The 23,183-nt window shown below is 32.2% G+C and overlaps 1 protein-coding gene across 1 annotated transcript in view; it reads right to left on the reverse strand.

Moving 5' to 3' along the window:
- Positions 1–914: 914 nt before the first annotated feature.
- LOC135850023 (tubulin beta chain-like) overlaps positions 915–23,183 on the reverse strand; it is a 51,259-nt gene continuing 28,990 nt past the window's right edge. Inside the window, exons 2-6 of the mRNA XM_065370712.1 lie at positions 11,193–11,327; positions 2,408–2,516; positions 2,093–2,288; positions 1,859–2,018; positions 915–1,783 (exon numbers count right to left, since the gene is read on the reverse strand). Coding sequence (XP_065226784.1) covers positions 1,016–1,783; positions 1,859–2,018; positions 2,093–2,288; positions 2,408–2,516; positions 11,193–11,327 — 1,368 coding nt within the window. The 3' untranslated portion in view covers positions 915–1,015. The remainder of the gene's footprint in view (positions 1,784–1,858; positions 2,019–2,092; positions 2,289–2,407; positions 2,517–11,192; positions 11,328–23,183) is intronic.

The following is a 23,183-nucleotide window of genomic DNA, read 5'->3' on the forward strand; positions in this document are numbered from 1 at the left end:
TTATTTTGAGCTAGAAAAATCGGTGAAAATTTCAAGCCTTTTTCAGAAGTTTGTATTATGGGTTAACATTTCAACAAAAAATCAAAAAAATTGTCCTTACCACTGCTTTTTTGGAGCAATTTTGTTTATTTCAGCATTAGCTTGTTTTTATGTTTTGTGTTTTGGAAACTGTCGAAATTATTTTCCAATTCCATGAAAAATCAAAATAAATTTCAATGAAAATGTATTTTGAGTATTTTTGAAAAATTTCGAACTCCGAAATTGGTTTTTGATTTTTGAGATAGGTATTCGAAAAATGTACGTTATATAATCCATCAAAATGAGTTAAAATTTCGGCCAAAATTCAAAAATTCCCAAAAAAGTTTTTTTTCAAAAATTTTGAAAAATTAAAAGATTGATTTTTTTTGATTTTTTTTTTACAAATCCGTGCGATTCCCAAGTCACCATTTTATAACTCACATCAATCCAATTATTGATCAATCGTCCAATCTATAGACATCGATTAAAAAAATGAATTCGTAATATAATTTGTTCTAGAATCACGTTTCTTTTTTTCGTCAAACCACCTAAAAAAACATCAACTCGACATACTCTAATTAACAATTTAAAACAATTCTTTCGATGAATATTTGAAAATCGAATACAATATTTCATTTTTTAGATTGTTTTTTAGTTTTCAAGATTTTCGTATCGAATAAAAAATTACAATGATAGAGACATCTTCATATTTACACAACACTCAAATACCTAAAATCGAAAATACTTTTTACACCAACATTTTTATACACAAATTTCACAATTTCCACAAAACAAGATTTTTAAAATCAGAACATCTCAATCACAAAACATCAAGTTTAGTTTTTTACCAATAAAAGACGAACAAAATGTATTTCCACGATATTCATAATCGTCGAATAGATTCAAAATCACAAGAATTTTAACAAGTAAATAAAAAATAACAGTACTTAAGTCGATACTATACAAGGTAGAAAAAAAACCACACACACAGCAACGTTCACTCGACAGCATTCTGCTGCTCGTACTCGGACACCAAATCGATAAGCGATTTTTCAGCCATGCTGAATTCATCTTCATCCATACCCTCTCCGAGATACCAATGCAAGAAAGCCTTTCTCTGCTGCATAGTCTGATATTTGGCCAAAGTTTTCTTAAATATTTCAATAACGCTAGTAGTATTTACAATAAAAGTAGCCGAATCGAATAACCCTCTCGATGGTATATTACAAACGGCGATCTTCATGTTATTCGATAACCAGTCGACGAAAAACTGATCGTTTTCTTCTTGCACGTTGTTCATCTCGTGCTCGACTTCGGTTACGGACATATGACCACGAAAAATAGCCGCCACTGTGAGGTACTTACCTCCTCGAGGATCGCTCGCTACCAACATATTACCAGGATCTAAAATACCTCTAGTCAACTCCTTAACCGGCACGTTAGGCTTAATGGCGCAAAACTTAGTCGTAAGGGGTAGAAAACCAGGAATGTAATAATGAAGTCGAGGATACGGTACCATATTAACAGCTAGTTTACGTAAATCGGTATTTAACTCGGCTGGGAAACGAAAACAGGTCGTAATACCAGACATGGCGATCGACACTAGATGATTCAAGTCGCTAAATTGAGGTTTCGTTATCCTTAAGGTATGATTACAAATATTAAATAGAGCTTCGTTATCAACGCAGAATGTTGAATCCGAGTATTCGGTTAAATGTCTTAATGATAACACAGTATTGTAAGGTTCGACAACGACATCCGATACCTATAAGAAAAACAATTCCAACTCAATTATTTACCATCTACCTATAGGTACTTCTTTTGGCTAAATTTTTCTCACTTTATCCGAAGGTATAATAGAATAATTATTCAATATAGAATCCGGATAGTCTTCTTTGATCTTGAACATCATCAAGGTCCCAAACCCAGATCCTGTACCTCCACCTAGCGAATGCACGATTTGAAACCCTTGCAACGAATCGCATAGTTCGACTTCCGATCTACGAAATTTAAATACCAAGTCATGATAAAGTATCCATTCGTGTAGACTTGGCAAAAAAACGCATCGTATTACCGAACTACTTCCATCAACGATTCGATTACTTCTGGACCTCCTACGTAATGACCTTTGGCGAAATTATTCGCAGCTCCGATCGCTCCTGCTATGAAATTATTCGTATTGAATAACTGAGCGCTATTGTCGCCTTGGATGGAATGCAGAACTCCTGGTTCCAAGTCTGTGAGTACCGCTCTTGGAAACCATTTTCCTTCTGCGAATTTTAATTTTTATCAGAATTATTGGAGAATTGGAATAAATTACAAGTGTTGCGTGGTGATAAAGGTACAAAGAACTCGTTGCACTTGAATGTAGGTAAAGGTATAGAGGTACCTTGTGTTTCATTATAATAAACTGAAATTCGTTTCACTTGTGGTGGAAATAATTCGTAATATTCGCCTTCTCGGCTTATTCCATGTTCATCAGATACAACTTCCCAAAACTGTAAACAGACCAATATGAAATGATATGGATTAACTTGAGTTAATTAATTTACGAAAATAATTGAATCAATTAATGTACATATCAAGTTGAGGAGGAAAAGTATCGGATCTCATCAGCAGAAGGTGATGAAGTCAAATGCCTTGGGGAGAGGAGAGGAGGGGGAGGGGGGCAGAGACTGAAAATTTCTCAACTTTTTTCGCCAGATTTTCCCAAATTTTTATTCCAAACCCGTCCCTCTCCTCTTCCAGTGGTTCTCATGTCAATTAGCCAAAACATTTTAATTGTTCTATTGCAAGGGTGATAGGTTAGGTACCTACTGAAATCCAAAATCCAAAATTCACAATTTTTTCATAGTTTTTTTAGCCTTTTGGTCTTTGAAAATCGAATTCAAAACAAAAAACAATTTTTTTGATATTTTGCCCGAGCAAGAGACTGAAATTTTCTCAACTTTTTAGCTAGATTTTCCAACCCCCCCCCCCCCAACACCAGTAGTTGTCATGTCAATTAGCCAGATGTAGCTCATCGGAACAGATTTTGGAAGGAAGGGTTGGAAACAAAAAAAGGTAATTTTCAAAAACGATGCTTTTATACTCGCCAAAAAATTGAATTGTTCTTTGTAAGGTTGGTACTAAAATAAATTTTTTTCATGTTTTTTAAAAGTCTTTTGGCCTTTGAAAATCAAATTAAAAAAGAGAATAAAATATTTTTGATTTTTCCCGAGCGAGAGACTGAAATTTTCCCAACTTTTTTAAGCCAGATTTTCGCAACTTTTTATTATTCCCCCCTTCCCAACTGCAGTACTTTTTGTGCTAATTAGCTAGATGTGATTTAAGCAGATTTCGGAAGATAGAGTTGGAAATAAAATAGTGTTGTGTTCAAAAACGATACTTTTATTCTCGCCAAAAAAAACTGAGTTGTTCTTTGCAAGGTTGGTACCTACTGAAATCAAAAATCAAAACTTCACAATTTATTCAAGTTTTTTTTAGCCTTTTGGCCTTTGAAAATAAAATTCAAAAAGAAAATAAAATAATTTTAATGTTGCCCGAGTGAGAGACTGAAATTTTCCCAATTTTTTAGTCCGACCCCCCCCTCTTCCTTCCCCTCTCTCCAGTATTTTTCATGTCAATTAGCCAGATGTGATTTGAACAGATTTTGGAAGAGAGAGTTTGAAACAAAAAATGTTCAATAATTTTAAATGTTCAAAAACGATGCTTTTATTCTCGCCAAAAAATTGAGTTGTTCTTTGCAAGGTTGGTACTGAAATCTGAAATCAAAAATCAAAAATTCACAACTTTTTTCATGTTTTTTTTTTAGTCTTTTGGCCTTCGAAAATCAAATTTATGAAGAGAATAAAATATTTTCAATTTTGCCCGAATGAGAGACTGAAATTTTTCCAACTTTTTAAGCCAGATTTTCTCAACTTTTTATTCCGACCCCCCCCCCCCCCGACTGCAGTAGTTTTCATGCTAATTAGCCAGATGTGATTTAAACGGATTTTGTAAGAGAGAGTTTGAAACAAAATAGTGTGGGATCCCTTTGAAAATCAAATTCAAAATGAAAATATATTTTTGATTTTTCCCGAGCGAGAGACCGGAATTTTCAGAACTTTTTTAGCCAGATTTTCTCAATTTTTTATTCCGAACCCCGACCCCCCTCCTCTTCCAGTAGTTTTCATGCCAATCAGCAGATGTGGTTCGTCGGGACAGATTTTGGAAGGAAGAGTTTGAAACAGAAATGTTGAATAAGTAAGTCATTTCAACTGTTCAAAAACCGAAAACGATGCTTTTATGTTCACCAAAAAAATTGAATTGCTCTTTTGCAAGGTTGGAAATCCAAAATTCACAATTCACAATTTTTTTCGTAGTCATTTTTTTTTAGCTTTTTGGTCTTTGAAAATCGATAATCGAATTTAAAAAGAGAATAAAATATCTCCAATTTTTCCCGAGCAAAGAGAGGGCGAAAGCTTCTGAAAATCGTCAAAAAATTTACTTACAATTTATGAGATCGAAAAAAAAAACATTTTTCGTTACCTTTTAAGTAAGAAGTTTCAATAGTTTCAATGCCAAAATTTCTTGATTTTTGAAACTCACGTATTTTAGAATGAATAAATTTCGTACCCTGTTTCGTTATTTTGCACTTTTACCAACTCTGTAAGTATTGATTTGGTTACTTGAATTTCCAGAAGCGTAACAAGGGGGGCTTGAAACGCTCCCCACCCTTTGGCTGAGGAAAAAACTTCAAATTTGAATTTTCGAGAACAAATTTTGAGAAATTTTGCTTAAATCGACCGAGAAAGTTACAAAGATATAGTGAATAATCAAAGTTGAAAAATGTTGAATTTTATTTTGAACCTTTTTTATGCATTTTTTCAGAACTGTAAATAGGATACAAAGATCTGCTGAAACTGCAACGAACGAATCGATTCGAGAGATCAACAATAATATGATGTTGTTTTTAAACCTACAACATGTGGATTTGTGGGTGTATTAAAAAAAAAAAAAAAATGAAAAAATTCGACTTTTTTCAAAACACCAAACTCCCCTCCCCTCTCATAAGATATGCTCTGGCTACGCTTCTGCAAAATTCTGAAGTTAATAATTTTACATTTTTGTTACTTTTTGTTTCTTAACAAAGCGAGAGCAAAAGCTTTGAAAAAATAAATTGGTACTTGATTCGAAAAGTAAAATAACTGACGCAAAAATTTGATTTTTATAGCTTCGACATTTAAAAATTTCAAGAATAGTTTTAAAAAAACTATAATATTTTTAAAAATGAGATTAAAAACCCGAGCGAAGCGATGACAAAAGCTTTTAAAAATTGATAATTTTTCGAAAGTGAAACAAATATCATTTTTGATGTGAGAAGTCAATTTTTCAAACTTTCTATTTTGGTCAGAGTGAAGAAAAGGAAAAAATGATTCAACTCGAGCGAAGTGAGGGCAAAAGCAGTGAAAAATTTAGTATTCGAAACGCAAAACAACATTCTTGAATTTTTGATGAATTACCTATGATACAAAAAATTGGTTTTCATGGATTTAGAATTTCCACTTTTTAGGAAATTACCTACGGTACATATTTTTGAAAACAAGAATGGACCTCGAGCAAGACGAGGGCAAAAGCTCTTAAAAATTCCCAGTCCTACGTTTATGTACATTTTTGTCAGTTCATAATTTTTATATTTTCCAAAAAAAAAAAAAACAATTCTGGCAAATATTGAAAATTATTGATTTCAAATTTTTGGACGAAAAATACGACATTTTTGATATTTTAACAGAAATCGGAAAATGTTAGCAGTTTTGACCGGAATGCATTGAAGAGACATTTTGTTTTTGGAAAATTTCAAGTAAAACAACATTATTTTTAATGAGAAGTCAATTTTTTACTCCTCAACTTTGGTCGGAGAAAGGAAAAGAAAAAAGAACTGGGTCGAGCGAAGCGATGGGTGAAAACTATTGAAAATTTTCAATCCAAAAAATAAAAACTCATGATTTTTGATTTTCCCTGCTTACACAATTTCCTCTCAACTTTTCTCAACTCTCCCTATTTCCTCAAAAATTTCCACCTTTTCGCCTAAATTCTTCTGTCTGAACCTTCCCCACCCCTCCTCCTTCAAAGGTCTCTACTGATTAGGTCTGAACCGATCTTATCCAAACCAAACATTGATCTGATAAGACCTAGTAGAACGAATTGGAATTGGATCCAAGGTATACTTGGATCTGATTATATCTAATCTACTCGTATAATATTCCACTCTTAGATTTCTGAACTGATTGAACCTAATCAATTCGAAATTGGATCCAGAAAAATATTCGCGAGTCTTATCAGATCGAATCATTTTACGTCGATATGGTAGGATTTCATTTCCAACTACGAAACGATGGTATTTTCAACTGGAATCTACGTACCATCCAATCCATCATCTATTTCTTAAAATTATCTATAAAAATAACAGATCCAGAGATCCCTCAACATCTAAAACAACTACTCGTAGTACGTAAATAGAGATTTCGTACTCGTATAAATAGAATAGTGATCGGTGGTGCTTTGTCACACCTGGAAACTTACCTCTTGACCTACACGGTTTCCGCATTGTCCAACTTGTATCGTAATTATTTCTCGCATTATAAGTAGATTTTCACCTCAAAATGTTTATTAGCGACTCGAAAATGTGACGCATCATTAAAAGTTAACAACGTTGCATTACAATCACAATATAAATATCTAACTGAAAATTAAACCGTACCTACGTCGGGTATCCTCTTCTACTACTACTAATTTTATTGATTTTTTTGATGTTTTAAAATTTATCATTTACGAATTTTAATAATATCGACATTACGAATTTTATCACTTTTTAAAATTCGTAGTCAGTTATTTATTACCGCAAGATACTAATCACTGTGGAAAAATGTCTCGCCGTTTTGAAGCGGTCGTAAACACAGCCAGTAATTACTTGCGATGACGTGATGAATGATTCGAGTTCAAAACATGAGCTTCTACCTGCTAAAATGAAATAAATTTTTAAATGAAACGAAAATTATTGCGAATCAATTTATTATAGTTTTTTTTTACCTAACCCAAATTTTTCTGAAAAAAATAATTCATTTTAAAACAATTTCGATTAGAAAAAAAGTACTTACTCACTTACTTGAATTTCATAAGGTTTTCATCGTGCTTCTTAAATTCTTATATCGTGCTTTCCTCTGATTTAGATCTGTAACCTTAGTAAAAAAAAAAAAAGCATCACTCGATTACCTACTCCTTTGTTAATGAAATATCCAACTTTCATTACGCGAATGGCTTCATCATTCCGATAACATATTTTCGATACTTACAATATTTCGAATAGATAATGACAAACGACGAATAGGTAGATAGATAGTAGATGTACTCCTACTAAAAAAGTGGGTACCCTAAGATGACATCACCTTTCTAAAGTATGTTTACTTTATTTTATCATTTCACCACACCTGTTATGCTGTTTCCTGATTCGATTTCGAATACGTTTATAGTTTGTACTCGAAGTGGGTCGAATAATCGTGCGTTTTATTTAAATCCGGATAATTTTCATTCATAATATCTAATATGTCGTTTACTAGAAAACTTTTCATTTTGGCGATGTTTTTAGTAGGTGAGTTTTGTGAATACACTTACAATTAAAAATCTTTACGGTTTTTTATTAACTAGAAGTTAATAATGTATTAATAACGAATTAAAAATGTGTAAATATAGTGATTTCGTCATTCCTAACGGAAGTGGACGCAAGAAGGAAGATCCTAAGGGGTCGGAAAACTATTACGAAGACGTATTATCGTAAGTTTGGTGCTTGAATAATTTGAATATGTACCTATTTTGGTACCTATCTTTCAATTATCCGATTTAATTCATTAAAATGACAGGTGGTTTCGAGATACCTGGTTGGATCTGTGTTATTCTGACAAGCATCGGAATAATTGGTGGAAATTCGCTCGTATATTTCGGTTTAAAGAAATGGATCATAGAACGAAATGAACCCATCAAGCCTAATAAAGTTCATGAATACAGAATGGAGCACGAAGTTTGATCAATGTTTATACGGTGCTCTTTTTTATTTTTCTTCGATTTCGTTGGTAATCAGTTCAGTTTATAAGTACAGTAATCATATAGTACAAAATACATTTCCATTCCCAACTGGAATGTAAAATGATCGACTCAACCGAGGGCTCTTGCGACTAAATATTTCATTAGATGCGAATTTTTAAGGGTGTACTTACTTTAGAATAGGCATGTAAAGAACCATTTTCTCGTCACAATTCAATTTTTTCATTTTTGGATATTCTTGCAACTGAAAATTTTCCAGCAGTTGAGTCGAGATTGAGGAGGTGTCCCAGCCTCCTTCAAGTTTCATCCCTGCCAGAAGTTGATTTTCAACTTGTTGTCACTTCTTTACGATCTTTCAACATTTTCAATTTTAATTTTTCAGTTTGCAATTTTTTTTTAATTTGGAGCAGTTTATAATTTCTTGAGACATTTCTTTTGCAAATTATTCGAAGTGTTTTGAAAATTTTGAATAATTATACTTACCTAAAATGAAAATCTATATTTTTTTGAGTTGATTGATAATGTTTAGTTTGTTATTATGAATTTTTAACATTTTTTTAAGACTGTATTATACTTTAGTTGGTATATAAATAGGTAAAAACATTGAATCGTATCGAAGAAACTATACGCATACGAAGAAACAAAATGCTCGAATTTTTTTGATTTTTGGATGTTGTTTAGAAAGGTTTTATCCAAGTCCTTATACGAAGTCTTTTTTTTTGTTTTGAAATTTCACTTTAAATATTAATTATGTAGGTATAGGTACCTATTGATTCAAACAATATGACCATCATCATTATTTATTTGTGAAATTTTTCATCCCCTTGCACCGTAGAAATATCTTTGATACGATTTGATTTATTTTGTGCAATTATTGTGTGCTGAATAGATATTTTTCATGGTGGCCAATTATTTCCGGCCGTTATCGGGACTGGATCGATATCGTTCGATTCCTTAATTTCGAATCGTTTGATTCGTGAAATTATTTGATGTTTTTTCGAAGGTGAAATGCATCGAATAAATTCTATTTCAACGAAAAATATTTGAAAATTCATTTATTTTGAACATTTTTATTAGAAACAGATAATAAGACGATTTTTTATCCATTTAGATTTTTTGTCTGATGAACCACATTGATTATTTAACAAAAATTACAAGGTCGCAAAGTTGACTGAAATGAACAGCCATGTATTTTTGAAAAATTTTCAACTATTTTCAACTATTTTTTACTATCTATATAAACCACTACCTTTCATCGAGGTGAATAAATTAGGTACAAATAAATTCATTTTTCGATTTCGCTTTATTACCCGAATCAACCACAATCATATCCACCTACAAAAAACAGTGAAAAAAATCGTTGATTATTTTTCGAATCAAGATGAAATTTCTTAAACGTAACAACCATTAAAAAGAAAAAAATAATAACTTACTTTTCACCTTGCATCGCTTATGAACTTGTGTATAAGTTAATTTCTGGTCCGTAGGTGTTAGGGATCACTTTTATTTTCCGTCTAGAATACATCTTAGAAATGGGTACCTAAGTACCTAATTAAAGTTTTTTTTAAAATGTAGATATTATATGTACATATGTACTACCTTTTATAATTATCTAACAATACTTGAGATGTGTTCAATATTAATAAATTGTTTCAAACCATTAAACGAAGCTTACTTTGTACGATCGATTTTTTTTTGCCAAATTTTACTCTAATTTTGAGATTTTTTATCATTGTTTTGTTGTGTCCAATTCTTTAAATGGCATATTTTAACAAGTTTCTACAAAATTTTAAGCAATTTTTGCTAGGTTTTGCTAATAATTTTTCTGAAATTTCAGCAATTTTTTGGTGATCTTGCACGGAAAAAATTTTAAATAAAAATTACAAATTTCAGCATAGTAACTGGATCCCATTCAAAGATATAGTGATTTTTACAGGAAAAAATTATTACTCTCATAGTAAAATTTACTAATCCTCATAGTAAAAATCACTATATTTTTGAATGGGATCCGCTTACTATGCTGAAATAGTAAAAATTAGCCATACTTTTTTTTCCGTGTGGTCAATTTTTTTTCACCTTCTCAGTTTATAATTTCATTCCATTTTGGATGATATCTACAAGAAAAAATAAAATTTTTGTAGGTATGTAGGTTTCCTCTTACTCTTTTCACGATGAATAGAAAAGTTGAACTTATTATTTAAAAATCTGAGAAAATGTTGTTGAAAAATAATTAAATGCAGAAAAAACATACTTACCTATTATGGATTTTTATAATTGCACAGTACCATAGGAGGCTGGGTTTAATTCATTTCACTTTCCATTTTACAAAAAGTGGCAGGGACCTCAAAAAACTGTTGGAAAAATTGTTGATCCCGAACTTGAACCGTTACTCTTCGACTGCGGGGTCTCAAATTTTAAAATTTACATTAAAAATCTAAAAAAAATGTAAAATTTTTTAGTGTAGTATTTGATTATACTTTATTATATTCAGTTGAAAGTGAAAAATCCTGTTTTGAATTTTTTTCACTTTTCCAGGGATTGCATGACTTGCAAAAATGATATGATTTTGGACCTATTCAAAAATTGTGTAAAATTTAAAATGATGAAAAGAATTCAAAAGCGGATTTCTTACTCCAAAGTGGGTACAACAATGATAAATTGACGAGGAAAAAAAATGTCGAAATTTAAAAAAAAAAATGTTAATGTATTTTTAAAATTTGAAATCGCGGTAGGAAGTTGATGGTTCAAGTCAGGACTCCCAAAATTTTTTCTTGCAGTTTTTTGAGGTTCCTCACAACTTTTTATGGAATACCCCCTCCAATTTTCCCAAAAAAGTCAAAGTTGATCCACCCTATTGCACAGTAGAGGTTAGATCGTCTGAAAACTCCAATTTTGAAAATGGTTCGAGCTTAAAACTTTTCCACAGTTGAGTAATGAGCACTCTTCTCATTCGATTAGTAAATTGAGTTTAGCTGGCTGTTGGATAATGGGGTGCGCTAGTGCATCTTGAGTGATTTATGTGAACAAAATAATCGCAACAATTGTTGCGCAGGTGCCATCAAGCCGGGTGCCAAAAAAGATTAAAGTTTGCTTACTATATCCGCATCCGATTCTGTCAGGGATAGTGAATACTGGTCCCTTAATTCCTTGGTCAATGAAGGTGCCTCTAACGGAGCACGAAGTTTGATCAATGGTGCTCTTTTTTCTTTTTCTTCGACTTCGTTGGTAATCTGCTCAGTTTATAAGTACAGTAATCATATAGCACAAAATACATTTACATTCCCAAATCACTAGAATGTATAAATACAATGATCGACTCAACTGAGGGCTCCTGCTGCGACCAAATATTTCATTGGATGCGAATTTTTAAGGGTGTACTTACTTTAGAATAAGCATGTAAAGAACCAAATTCTCGTTCAATACATTTTGGGTATTCTTGCAACTGAAAATTTTTCAGGAATTGAGGAGGTGTCACAACGGCCTTCAAGTTTCGTCCCTGCCAGAAGTTGATCATCAACTTGTTGTCACTTCTTTACGATTTTTCAGCATTTTCAATTTTGATTTTTTTTTTTTTGATTTTTCAGTTTGCAAAATTTTTTTAATTTGGAGCACTTTTTAGTTTCTTGAGACATTTTTTTTTGCAAATTAATCGAAGTGTTTTGAAAATTTTGAATACACCTACCTAAAATTAAAATCTATTATTTTTTTGAGTTGATTGATAATATGTTTAGCTTGTTATTATGAATTTTCAACATTTTAAGAGTGTACTTTAGTAGGTATGTAAATAGGTAAACACATTGAATCGCATCGAAGAATACTACATACGAAGAAACAAAATGCTCGAATTTTTTGATTTTTGGATACGTTGTTTAGAAAGGTTTTATCCAAGTCGCTATACGAAGCCTTTTTTTTTTTGAAATTTAATTTTAAACATTCATTACCTACTTATACCTATTGATTTAAACAATGAATGATCATCATCATTTATTAATTTGTGAAATTTGCCACCCCCTTGCACCGTTTTGAATATCTTTGATACGATTTGGTTGATTTTGTGCAATTGTGTGCTGAATAGATATTTTTCATGGTGGCCAATTATTTCTGTTATTGAGTCTGAATCAATACCTTCGATTCCTTAATATCGAATCGTTTGATTCATCGTGAAATTGTTTGATGTTGTTTTATTCAACGAAAAATTTTTGAAATTACATTCAGGTAATTCGAAAATTTTTATTAGAAACGGTCAACAGATTATACGACGATTTTTTTTATCAATTTAGGTAGATTTTTTGCCCCCCTGATGAATGGGATTGATTGTTTATTAAAATTGCAAGGTTGCAAATTTGAATGAAATGAACAGCCATGTACGTATTTTCGAAAAATTTTCAACTACTTACTAAACCACTACCTTTCATCGAGATATAATAGTGAAGTAATAATCGCGCAATTATCCATATCCACCTGTATAAAAAATAGTGAAAATATCGTAAGTTAGATTATTCAAGATGAAATTTTGTAAATGTGACAACCATAAAAAAAATTAAATAAAAAAATCAGATAAAAAGAAGAATATTACTCACATAGAAGTTTATTTTCCATCTAGAATTCAATAGAATACCAAATTAATATTGTTTATGTAAATTATACTCCCTTTTATCATATCAAACATTACTTGAGATGCGTTCAATATTAATAAATTTTTTAACCATTGAACGAAGCTTTCTTAGGTTATACCTATCAAGTACCTACTTAGACTAGGTATACCTATCTACTTATTTTTTGGAGCGATTTTCAATGACCTAACGAATGATTTTTCGCCAGATTTTACTCAAAATTCAAGTGAGAAAAGTAGTTTATCACTTTCAGTGTTCGTCATAATTATTAAAAAATAAAGAAAATCACTGTTACAAAGAAACACTGATTTTATTTATTTTTTAATAATCAAAATTCAAGATATTTTGTCATTGTTGTGTTTCTGTCCAATTCTTTAAATGACATTGATTTTAAACAAGTTTCAACAAAGTTTGAAACAATTTTTGCAAGATTTTGCTTAACTTTTTTGAAATTTCATCAATTTTTTGGTGATTTTGGTCAATTTTTTTTTCAACTTCTCAGCTTATAGGTGCCTAGTTTCATTCCATTTTGGATAATATTTATGAACAAGAAAAATTGGAGTTTTTGTAAATATGTTAGGCTTGCTTACTCTTTTCACAGTGAATAGAAAAATTCAAGTTGTTATTACTCATTTCATTGAATAAGTTGTGGAAAAAAAATTAAACGCATACCTGAAGCTTTAAAAAAATTAAAGAGCAAATAGGAAGTGCAAACACTCTCTTGCAATCAGCGGGTCTAAAATGTCAGAAATTAAAATATTGTAGCATTTTTGAGTTTGTTGATTTTGACTTTTTTTTTTTTTTTTGAAAAAATGGAGGAGGCTTTGATCAAATTTGATAAAAAGTGGTGGGGACCTCAAAATACTGTTTGAACAATTTTACATCCTCAACTTGAACCATCACTTTTCGACCGCGGAGTCTCAAATTTTTACGTTGAAAATTTAAAAAAATAATAATTTTTTTGTGTAGTAGGTATTTGATTATATTATAATAATATTCAGTTGGAAGTAAAAATCGTTTTTTGAATTTTTTTCATTTTTTCATGGGTTTTGCATGATTTGTGAAAATGATACGATTTTGGACCCATTCAAAAGTTGTGTAAAATTATCTAAAGTGGTGAAAAAATTCAAAAGAGGATTTCATACTTCAAAGTGGGTAAAATAATGATCAATTAACGGGGAGGGGAGGGGGGACTGTTAAAAAAACTTTCATTTTTCATTTTTAATGTGAATTTATTTTTAAAATTTGAAATCGTGGTAGGAAATTTATGGTTCAAGTCAGGATTCCAAATTTGTTTCCTGCAGTCCTTTGAGGTTCCTCACAACTTTTTATGGAGTCCCTCCTTCTAATTTTTCCAAAAAAAAGTCGAAGTCGATCCACTATATTGCACAACAGGGGTTAATAAAGTCTGAAAACTTTAATTTTGAAAATGGCTCGAGCCTAAAATTTTTCCACAGTTTAGTAATGAGCACTCTCCTTACTCGATTAATAAGTTGAGTTTAGCTGGCTTGTTGGATAAAGGGGTGCTGGTGCCTCTTGAGTTAGATTTATGAGAACAAAATAAGCACAAAAATTGTTACGCCGGTGTCATCAAGTCGAGAATGTTGAGTAAAAATTGAAATAGGTATCTGGCTATATTCATTTAATAAAGTACCCCTACTGCCTGGTGCAGTTTGGGAATCAAATTGAAAAAAATAACAAAAATAAAACCTTACCTGATTTTGTTAAAGATTTTCTTATTGTTTCTGCTCTTATTGTTAGTCGTTCTCGTTTTGCTGGCTGACATTGTCGATTGTGCAATTAGTCCGAGGTCTATTATCCATATTTACGTTCCCATGTGAGAGCTAGGTATGCAAAAATTCATCACCACTCAAAATTTCAAGTGCTGAAATGCATTTTTCAATTTTTGGCGAATTATTGAAAATCAGATTTAAACCAAAAATGAGGGGAAAAAATCAAAAGCTTACTAAATTGACCTAGCAAGCTATAATTTGAGATATACTCTATTTTCGACCTGTCAAATCGATTGGAAACAGTTGCAATCCGTTTTGAACAGTTCTGGAGCCTCCAGAATATTTTTTAAACTTCAAATTTCCACAAAATTTCCTTAAATGAAGTTGGAAATCTGAATTTCACGCTGCACTCCAACTTGAAAACTCTATTACATCGACTGCAGATGATTTTATGTCATTTTGGAGCCTCCAGCAATTTTTTGAAAGTTCTTGGAGTCTCCAGTAGATTATTGGAATTTGAAATTTCCAAAAAATTTCATCAATATGGGATTGAAAGCCAAAATTCACTCAGCAAACTGATTTCAATACGCTATGAAGTCGACAGCAGGTGGTTTCAAGTCGTTTTGAAGCTTCCAGCTGATTTCCATTGAAATTTCAAGTTTCAAAAATTCGCTGAAAGTTGCAGTAATTTTCAAAAAGTTGCTGGAGACCCCAAAAAGACTTGAAATCTACCTGCAGTCGACTTCATATAGCCCATTGAAATTAGTTCACAGAATTAATTTTGGATTTTCGATGCATTTTGATGAAATTTTATGGAAATTTCAAGTTTCAAAAATCTGCTGGAGGCTCCAGAACTGCTCAAAACGATTTGAAACGGTTTCTAATCGATTTGGCAGATCGAAAATAGAGTGTATCTCAAATTTCAGCTTTCTTGGTTAATTTGATAAAATTTTGTTTTTTTTTCACTTTTGGCCCAAATTTGATTTCCAAAAATTATTCACCAAAAATCGAAAAATGCACTTCGACACTTGAAATGTTGGCTGTTGATGAATTTTTGCATGCTCTTTCGATCTAGCTTGGTCCAATTAAAAAAATTTCGTGCGAGTCTTATTTTGGAAAGCAAAATCTGCGATTTCGACCAACCTATCAATCAAAATAGCTGCCATTTTGTTAGTAGGGTCAATTTTTTTTTGAGATGTTTGCATTAAAATGTTCGTTAGGAAGGGCCCTTTGATAAAAAAGCAGTCTCCGAGGATCGGGGGGGGGGATGCAATTTTTTCTATTGTCATAGGTCGAACAATTCACTTCCAAACCAACATTCTCATACTCGTCGTAAATTCGTTCAGTATTCTACGTACAGATATTACGTGCCTAGATGATTTATGAATTTTGCCAAAGTCAAGAAACTCACGCCTCCTTCCAAGAATACCAATAGGTAATCTCGTACACGCCAAATATTAAAATGCAATACACCACTTTATTAGTTCGTAACGCAAGCTGTACAGTTGTAAGAAAATACCTGAAATACTTGCAGAGTTTTGCGAATATAACCCTTCTGTATAGGCTGACAAGTCATCGAACACATAAAGGAAGCAAATTTTCTCACAGAATTCAATACACAGTAGGCATAGAGCAAAGTTTCAAGTAGTGAAGTTGAACTTGTCGCTGTCTTTGCTGTCTTTACTATAGAGAGAAGCTTGTAATTTATTTCGTCCATATTTAGAGGTGGAAGCGCATATTTCAAAACTTCATGTTACGCCGTTATTTGTTTGACATTTATTGACATAACACAGAATATAAATAACGTCGAAACTTAATACACCTTATATACTTAGGTAGTCTTACATTGACACCGGGAAGAGTGGCAGAAAGAAGAGCAAGGGAAAAAATTGTGAAAAAAGTTGAATCGTTTAGGTTGAAAATTTGACACACCTCATCGTGCCAGGGAATAAAAAATTACCATATAATACGAGTACCTACAACACACGTGAATAGAGAGGCTATAGTTATATGAATTTCAGCGGCAAACAGACCGCACCTTTAGGTATATAAAATGATACAAAAATTATAAACTTTCTCGTTTAATCGTACGTTGTCAAACTCGACGATGTTTATTAAATATTTACTAAAACGTTTTAATACGTATATCGTAAGTATTATAGGGGGACTGGCGAAGTGGCGATGGTCGCGTATTCGTTCGTTGTATAAATTCTGTAGAAATAAGTATATAATATAAGCTCATGTCAAAAAGATAACAGCTTTAATGGAAAACATTATAACTTTGCCAAAGTTTAAATGTTTTTGTTTTTAAGACAAAGTCAACAAGTCAGATTTACTCTGGAATCATTTAAGCAGGCTCGGGTTGCGAAATATTCCACCGCTTGCTTATGCAACAATACGTGTAGCTTAGATTTAAAGAAACTTACTTATTAAAATCGTCGCCCTCGTAGCTGCCTTTTTTCATCCCTCTGAGACTGGAGAAGAATCTGACGGATGAAAATTGAAAAATTTCGTTACGATGGGAAGGAGTAGGTACAACTTCTTTGAGCAGATATTTTTTGAAAAATTGAGGTATACTTACTCGAGATTTCATTTTTGAATTTGAATAAATGCTCAAAATGTGCTCTGAAATAAAACAACAAAGAACCTACCTATGAGTTGGCTTTTTTCTTTTCCCCTTCACACAATTTTCTATACTTACTGTTTTAGATGAAAATAAAAGATTGCTTATTGTCATCCATTATGTCTTGTGGCAGTTTTATGTACGTCTGATAATGATTTTTTATCGAATACTCTAACTTTAAAAGACCAAAACATCTAAACAAAAATGTATGCATTAAAAACGTAACAATTTTTTAATTTTTTTAAAAATATAAATAAAACTTAAGGAATCTGGTATGTGCATCTCTTGGTTGAAATTATCTATTATAGCTAGACAATGGCACATCATAATTAATGGGACTTCAATTAGATTTTGTAATTCTAGAATTTTCTGAAATCAAAAAAATTAAACATTACTTATCTACTTTTTTTTTACAATTTCCAGTAAAAATACGTAATACCGGGTAAAATCGGCGATTAGGTACTCGATTGAGTAGCTAAAATCAAAGATACCTAACTGCTCATGATTGATTATTTTCTGCTTTGTAACGTTTCTTCCAAACACTTCTATCTGCATAATACAGGGTGTCTCAGAATGATGTTAACACTCTTATGGGGTTTTCAACGCGATCGTGTGTACAAGGGAAACAGTTGGTTTCAGAGTTTCGGAGTAAATGGAACGAGTTTAGTCCTATTCTTTCTCTACAAAATGAGCTTTAGTTTGACCTTCTAACGTTGAAAGAAGCGGAGAAAATGAGAAAAGTGCAACAAAAAAAAGGGTAAAAAATTGGAAAAACAGGGAAATTTTTTGAAAATTTTTAGTCTCTTTAGTTTTTTGCGTGTACCGGACGAACCGTACGTCCTAGCAAAAATCTGATGATATTGATCTCAAAGAGAATTTAATTCTCTACAATTTTCTTCATTGAATTTTTTTGCTAGGACGCTTAGTTTCAGAACTGTACGTCTTTGAAATTGAGTAACACGGGAGTAACATTTCATGTTACTCCTATGTTACTCAGCGTACAGTTTTGAAACTAAGCGTCCTAGCAAAAAAATTCAATGAAGAAAATTGTAGAGAATTAAATTCTCTTTGAGATCAATGTCATCAGATTTCTGCTAGGACGTACGGTTCGTCCGGTACACGCAAAAAACTAAAGAGACTAAAAATTTTCAAAAAATTTCCCTGTTTTTCCAATTTTTTACCCTTTTTTTTGTTGCACTTTTCTCATTTTCTCCGCTTCTTTCAACGTTAGAAGGTCAAACTAAAGCTCATTTTGTAGAGAAAGAATAGGACTAAACTCGTTCCATTTACTCCGAAACTCTGAAACCAACTGTTTTCCTTGTACACACGATCGCGTTGAAAACTCCATAAGAGTGTTAACATCATTCTGAGACACCCTGTATGTTGGATGCCATTCACCCCTTAGGAAAAATTATCACACGTTTATTCATCATGGACCTAGCAAACCTGGCAATTTCAATCAGCTGATACATAAAAAGTACTGATAAATTTCTTTTTGGGTGTCCTCCCTGATAACTGAATGAAACTGAAAAATATATGCACATCTTAAAAACATCTTTCAAAGAAGTTTCTACAATGCCGGGAAAATTCTTGACCGTGGCTACTACGTTGATTTCTTTGATGCTTTTCTGTGATAAATTCAAAATAAATTAGTATACAGATTGGCAAATCAAACATCGATGTATGTGTAATCAAAATTTGAACTTATTTGGTACCCATGTAGGTATGTACATTGGTTTTTTAATTTTTCGACTCATTAAAATTTTACGTTAGTCCACTCGATTTTGAAAAAATGAAAAAATTGGCGAAGTTCCAAAACTGGAATTTTTATTTCAAAATTCAGAAGCTGTCCAATGTATTTATTCGACGTTGGTAGTTGATATATTTTTTCATTGTGAGTTCATTACACTTACGAAGAACCTGAAATACTTAGGTACGTTCATTTAAGACTAATACCTACTTACAATGAATTCAGTGTCTTGAAGCGAGTGTATTCACTATGCTCAGTTTTATGTTTTTTGAATTCAAATATATTCGATTAAAATATACGAAATATAGGTAGGTACCACAAATACTCATTACAGAAATTTGAAAAAAAAAAGTATAAACAAATGAGAAAATAATGAAAAAAATTAAAAAGTAAAAAATGCACATGACATGACTAGATTAAGTACATATACATCAAAATCAAAAAAAAAAAAAAAAAATTACTTACAATAAGTACATGATAAAATTTGTAAATCCAAAATTAAATTCAAACTGAGGACATATTTCGTGCAAAAAAATCGATTATAATAGTTCAGACTTTCGGTTATCTAAAAGTTTTAATTTGCATGTAGTTTTTTTTTTCAAGTTTTACCCAATGGAATACCTTTCTTAGGAACTGAGTTTTTACATAGTTCATCTCAGAGCCCATATTTAGTTCAACTTGTGTAATGATCATATACTCTCAAAATAGGATTCTGTAAATTTGGAAACATTTTCACAAAAAGCTCATATATAAAAGTCAAGATTTTTTATGATGTAAAAATTTACCCTATTGAATGAAATTTCATTTTGGAATACGAGTATACCTAGGTGGAAATGGAATAAAAAATTCCCGAACCAGTAGACCAGGTATCCATTTTTTTCAAACTTGATGTAATGGAAGGGTACAGAAAAATTTTCATAAGAAGCTTGTACATAAAAGTTCAAACTTTTTATCAAGTGAGAATTTTTGCAGTGGATGAAATTTCATTTTGGAATTTTGGGTCGAAGTAATATACTCCTATAGGTCTCACATAAATGTTCACTTTGGGAAAATTTTCACATCATAAAAAATTAAAACTTTTGTGTAGAAGCTTTTTGTGAATTATTTTCAAAAATTGTGGAATCCTATTTTAGGAATGCAAATCTATTACACCAAGTTTGGCTAAAATTTAAGTACAGGGTTTGGGTTATTCCTTTTCAATTTGACCAAAAAAATGCAATTTTGAAAGTCATTTGTGTATATCCGTTAATGTAAGACTTTTATATTGTAATTTTTTTGTAGCAAGGTAATATGGTTCCAACGATAATCTTATTTCTTGAAGCTGCTTCCACTCATCTTCAGAATTTTTTTACAATGTCTACCCACACAATAAGTAAGAAACCCGCAATCAGTTTGGTCCCAGCCCCTCAGGGGGTGGGTGGGGGGGCTTTGATTATTTTCACATTGTCTCGAGGTACTCAAATTCAGCAGTGTTGAAAGTCCAAATTTCAAAATGGTGCTGTAAGTGGAAGCTACCATTTAAAATTCTGAAAAAATGTTTATAGATGTACCTTTTGATGCTTTTTCGAAATAGGTATTTAATTTTCGAGATGGGATCTCAAAAGGGGGTAAAAAAGCCAAAAAAAATTGTTTCATTCGTGTGACTCATGAAATAGTATGTTTTCAATGTCGCTGAACACGAATATAGCCTTAGTTTTTCAAACTGATCTCACCCATGGCCCCCAGAAGTTCCCCAATGGGTAAAAGTACAAAAAAATTGTTTCATTTATGTGACACATGAAATAATATTGAAATCTGATGCAGGTTTAATCACCGTTTGTACACTTGTTCTGCCTCCTTCATATAGCCATTGCTTGTAGGAAAATTCATCAACAAATTCATCTTCATAATATAATTCGATAAATAAATCTTTGAATGAGTTTACTTACTCTAGGGCATTCATTACACTCAGATGAATAACGTATTGGGTTCTTGTTGGACGCATATCAAAATATTCAAACTGCTGCGATAAGGTTCTAATGGTTTTTCTAATTTTGCAGTCAGCAATACTTTCAGATCACTGTTTTCAAACATGAGTTTGGAATTCTGATGGTATGAGCATACACAAACAGTATACCTATGCGTTCCAGGCACACCTACTAAAACACCATTTTTTTTTTTGAATCAGCAAATTTTAAAAAACTAATTTTATAGATGGAAATTCAGGTATATTTGGTTTGAGAATTTTTTTAATCCATTTCCTCCAAAATTCCAGAATGAAATTTGATTTTACCTGGTAAATTTTCACATCTATGAAGAGTTTGAAAATGTACTTACTAGCTTTTTGGGTAAAATTTTCAAAATTTATAGGTGCTTATTCTGAGATTTCATTTGCATAAATGCAACACGTAGGTCCATGTTGGTATTTAGGTGAGATGTATAGTTAGGTACCTTTGGGGTTTTTTACCCCTTTGAACAAGGTTGACTTTGGAAATAAACAGTCATAAATTAAGTGACATGAAAATATTCATTCACATAAAGAACATGTGAGAGATAAAAACAAAAATGAATAAAATTACCTACACAGAGTATGTGTTGAATAATACCTATGCTTGGGTGCTATATGTTGGCGTATGGTAAATGCCATAAAATTTGCTGCTAGATTATGGTCTGTGAAACACAACCTAAATGCCACACTACTCCCCCCTAAGCGAGGGACTCTGTATACAAAATAAATTAATGCATGGAAAAATACATTAAAACGCTAAGATGAATAAAATATGTACATTGAAAATAAAAAAAGGGTCAAAGAAACAAGAGTCTCTACAAAAATGACTAGAATAACACGTTTTTGAAAAAATATATATATGTTCACGACAGCACACTTATGAACACACGTATGGGTTAATCTTGCATAAGAAGTGAACCAGTAGGTTTACCAGCCTGACTCACTTCGTAAAGGCTAAAGTTACATAACAAGTGAGCCACCTGTTTCAAACTAGTTTTGTCAAAGTTAGCTGCGCGCACCGAATGTTTCTCAGAGATGTTCGCTAGATGTAGTACTAACATGAGGCCTATAGAATAGGAAGTACTGGTCGGCATACCCAAAGCCCTGTTGAAATTGGGTATGCACGATGATAAATTTGACTAATGATTTTTCTGCATTTTATTGCTCTATGGGAATACTGTTGATACCAAAAATTTTGATGTGGTTCAGACTTTTTGACAACCAAGCAATTTTCACAAAATTCAATATAGTTCAAAAAATTTTAAAATTTTTTTGAAAAAATTGTCTCCAAAAATTTTTTATTCTGTTTCTTGATACAGATAAATTATATATTTCGATGACTGTGCAATTAGAATTTCGATTAGTTAATTAGAACAGAAATTGAAAATAATTTTAAAAATTTTGAAATTTTGAAAAATTGGCTCATAAGCCTGCCGCGATGCCTATATATATATCACACAAATGAATACATTATTGAGTATTAGATGCCTTTAAATCGTACGTTGAGCTTTGGATGACCTTTCTCGCCTTCAGGTTGCTGAGTAGGCTTGGGTTTCGCTGAATAACCTTCTGATTGACTCGTTGAATCGACATCATCTGACTTAGGCGTTGAATATGCTGGCTTTAGGCGATCCACTAACACCAATACTGCTTGTCCATTGACCTTGACCTCAATCGCCTTATCTTTTTGGCAAATTACTCAATGGGGTCTGGTGCATGGTGGTGTGAGGTGTGTTGAATTTCTACATACCGGAGAATGTTTGTACACATATCTAGCGCTTTTGGAACTGAATGCTTTTCCAATGCTCTGCAACACTGATTGAAGCTTCTTGACAAATTCTGGCGCATTTATCAACTCATTGTCAGGTGCTTTTATGAAGAAATCTCCTGGAAGGTGGAGTTCAGCACCAAGTGTAAGTTGAGCTGGTGACACTTCAAGCTCGCTGTTGACTATTGAGCGCAAGTGTAGCAGAACTACTGGTAAAACATCCATCCAAGCAGTAGTCTGATGAGCCATCACATTGACCTTGAGTGTTCTATTTGGACTGGGCACTCACAAAGAGGGCACTAGTGTGCCCATTGTTCCAGCTTCTTCAGACAGCATTGACATTTTAGTTTAACCTAGACCGCTTCTCATATGCAAAATAACTCCACTGGTTTTGTCGCCAACTCTGAGTAATGAACAAATGCAACAGTGCATGAGTCAACAACTGATGATGTAGTTGTGTGTGTGTACATGTGTGTTTATTGCAGATAGTAGTTGAGTTATGCATGTGCTGTTGCCTTTGTTTATTACTCAGAGTTGGTGACAAAACCAGTGGAGTTATTTTGCGTCTGAGTAGCAGTCTAGGTTAAACTAAAAGTTGATGTCAGACCGGGC

The sequence above is a fragment of the Planococcus citri genome, chromosome 1 (genome assembly GCF_950023065.1).
Source record: "Planococcus citri chromosome 1, ihPlaCitr1.1, whole genome shotgun sequence".
NCBI lineage: Eukaryota > Metazoa > Arthropoda > Insecta > Hemiptera > Pseudococcidae > Planococcus > Planococcus citri.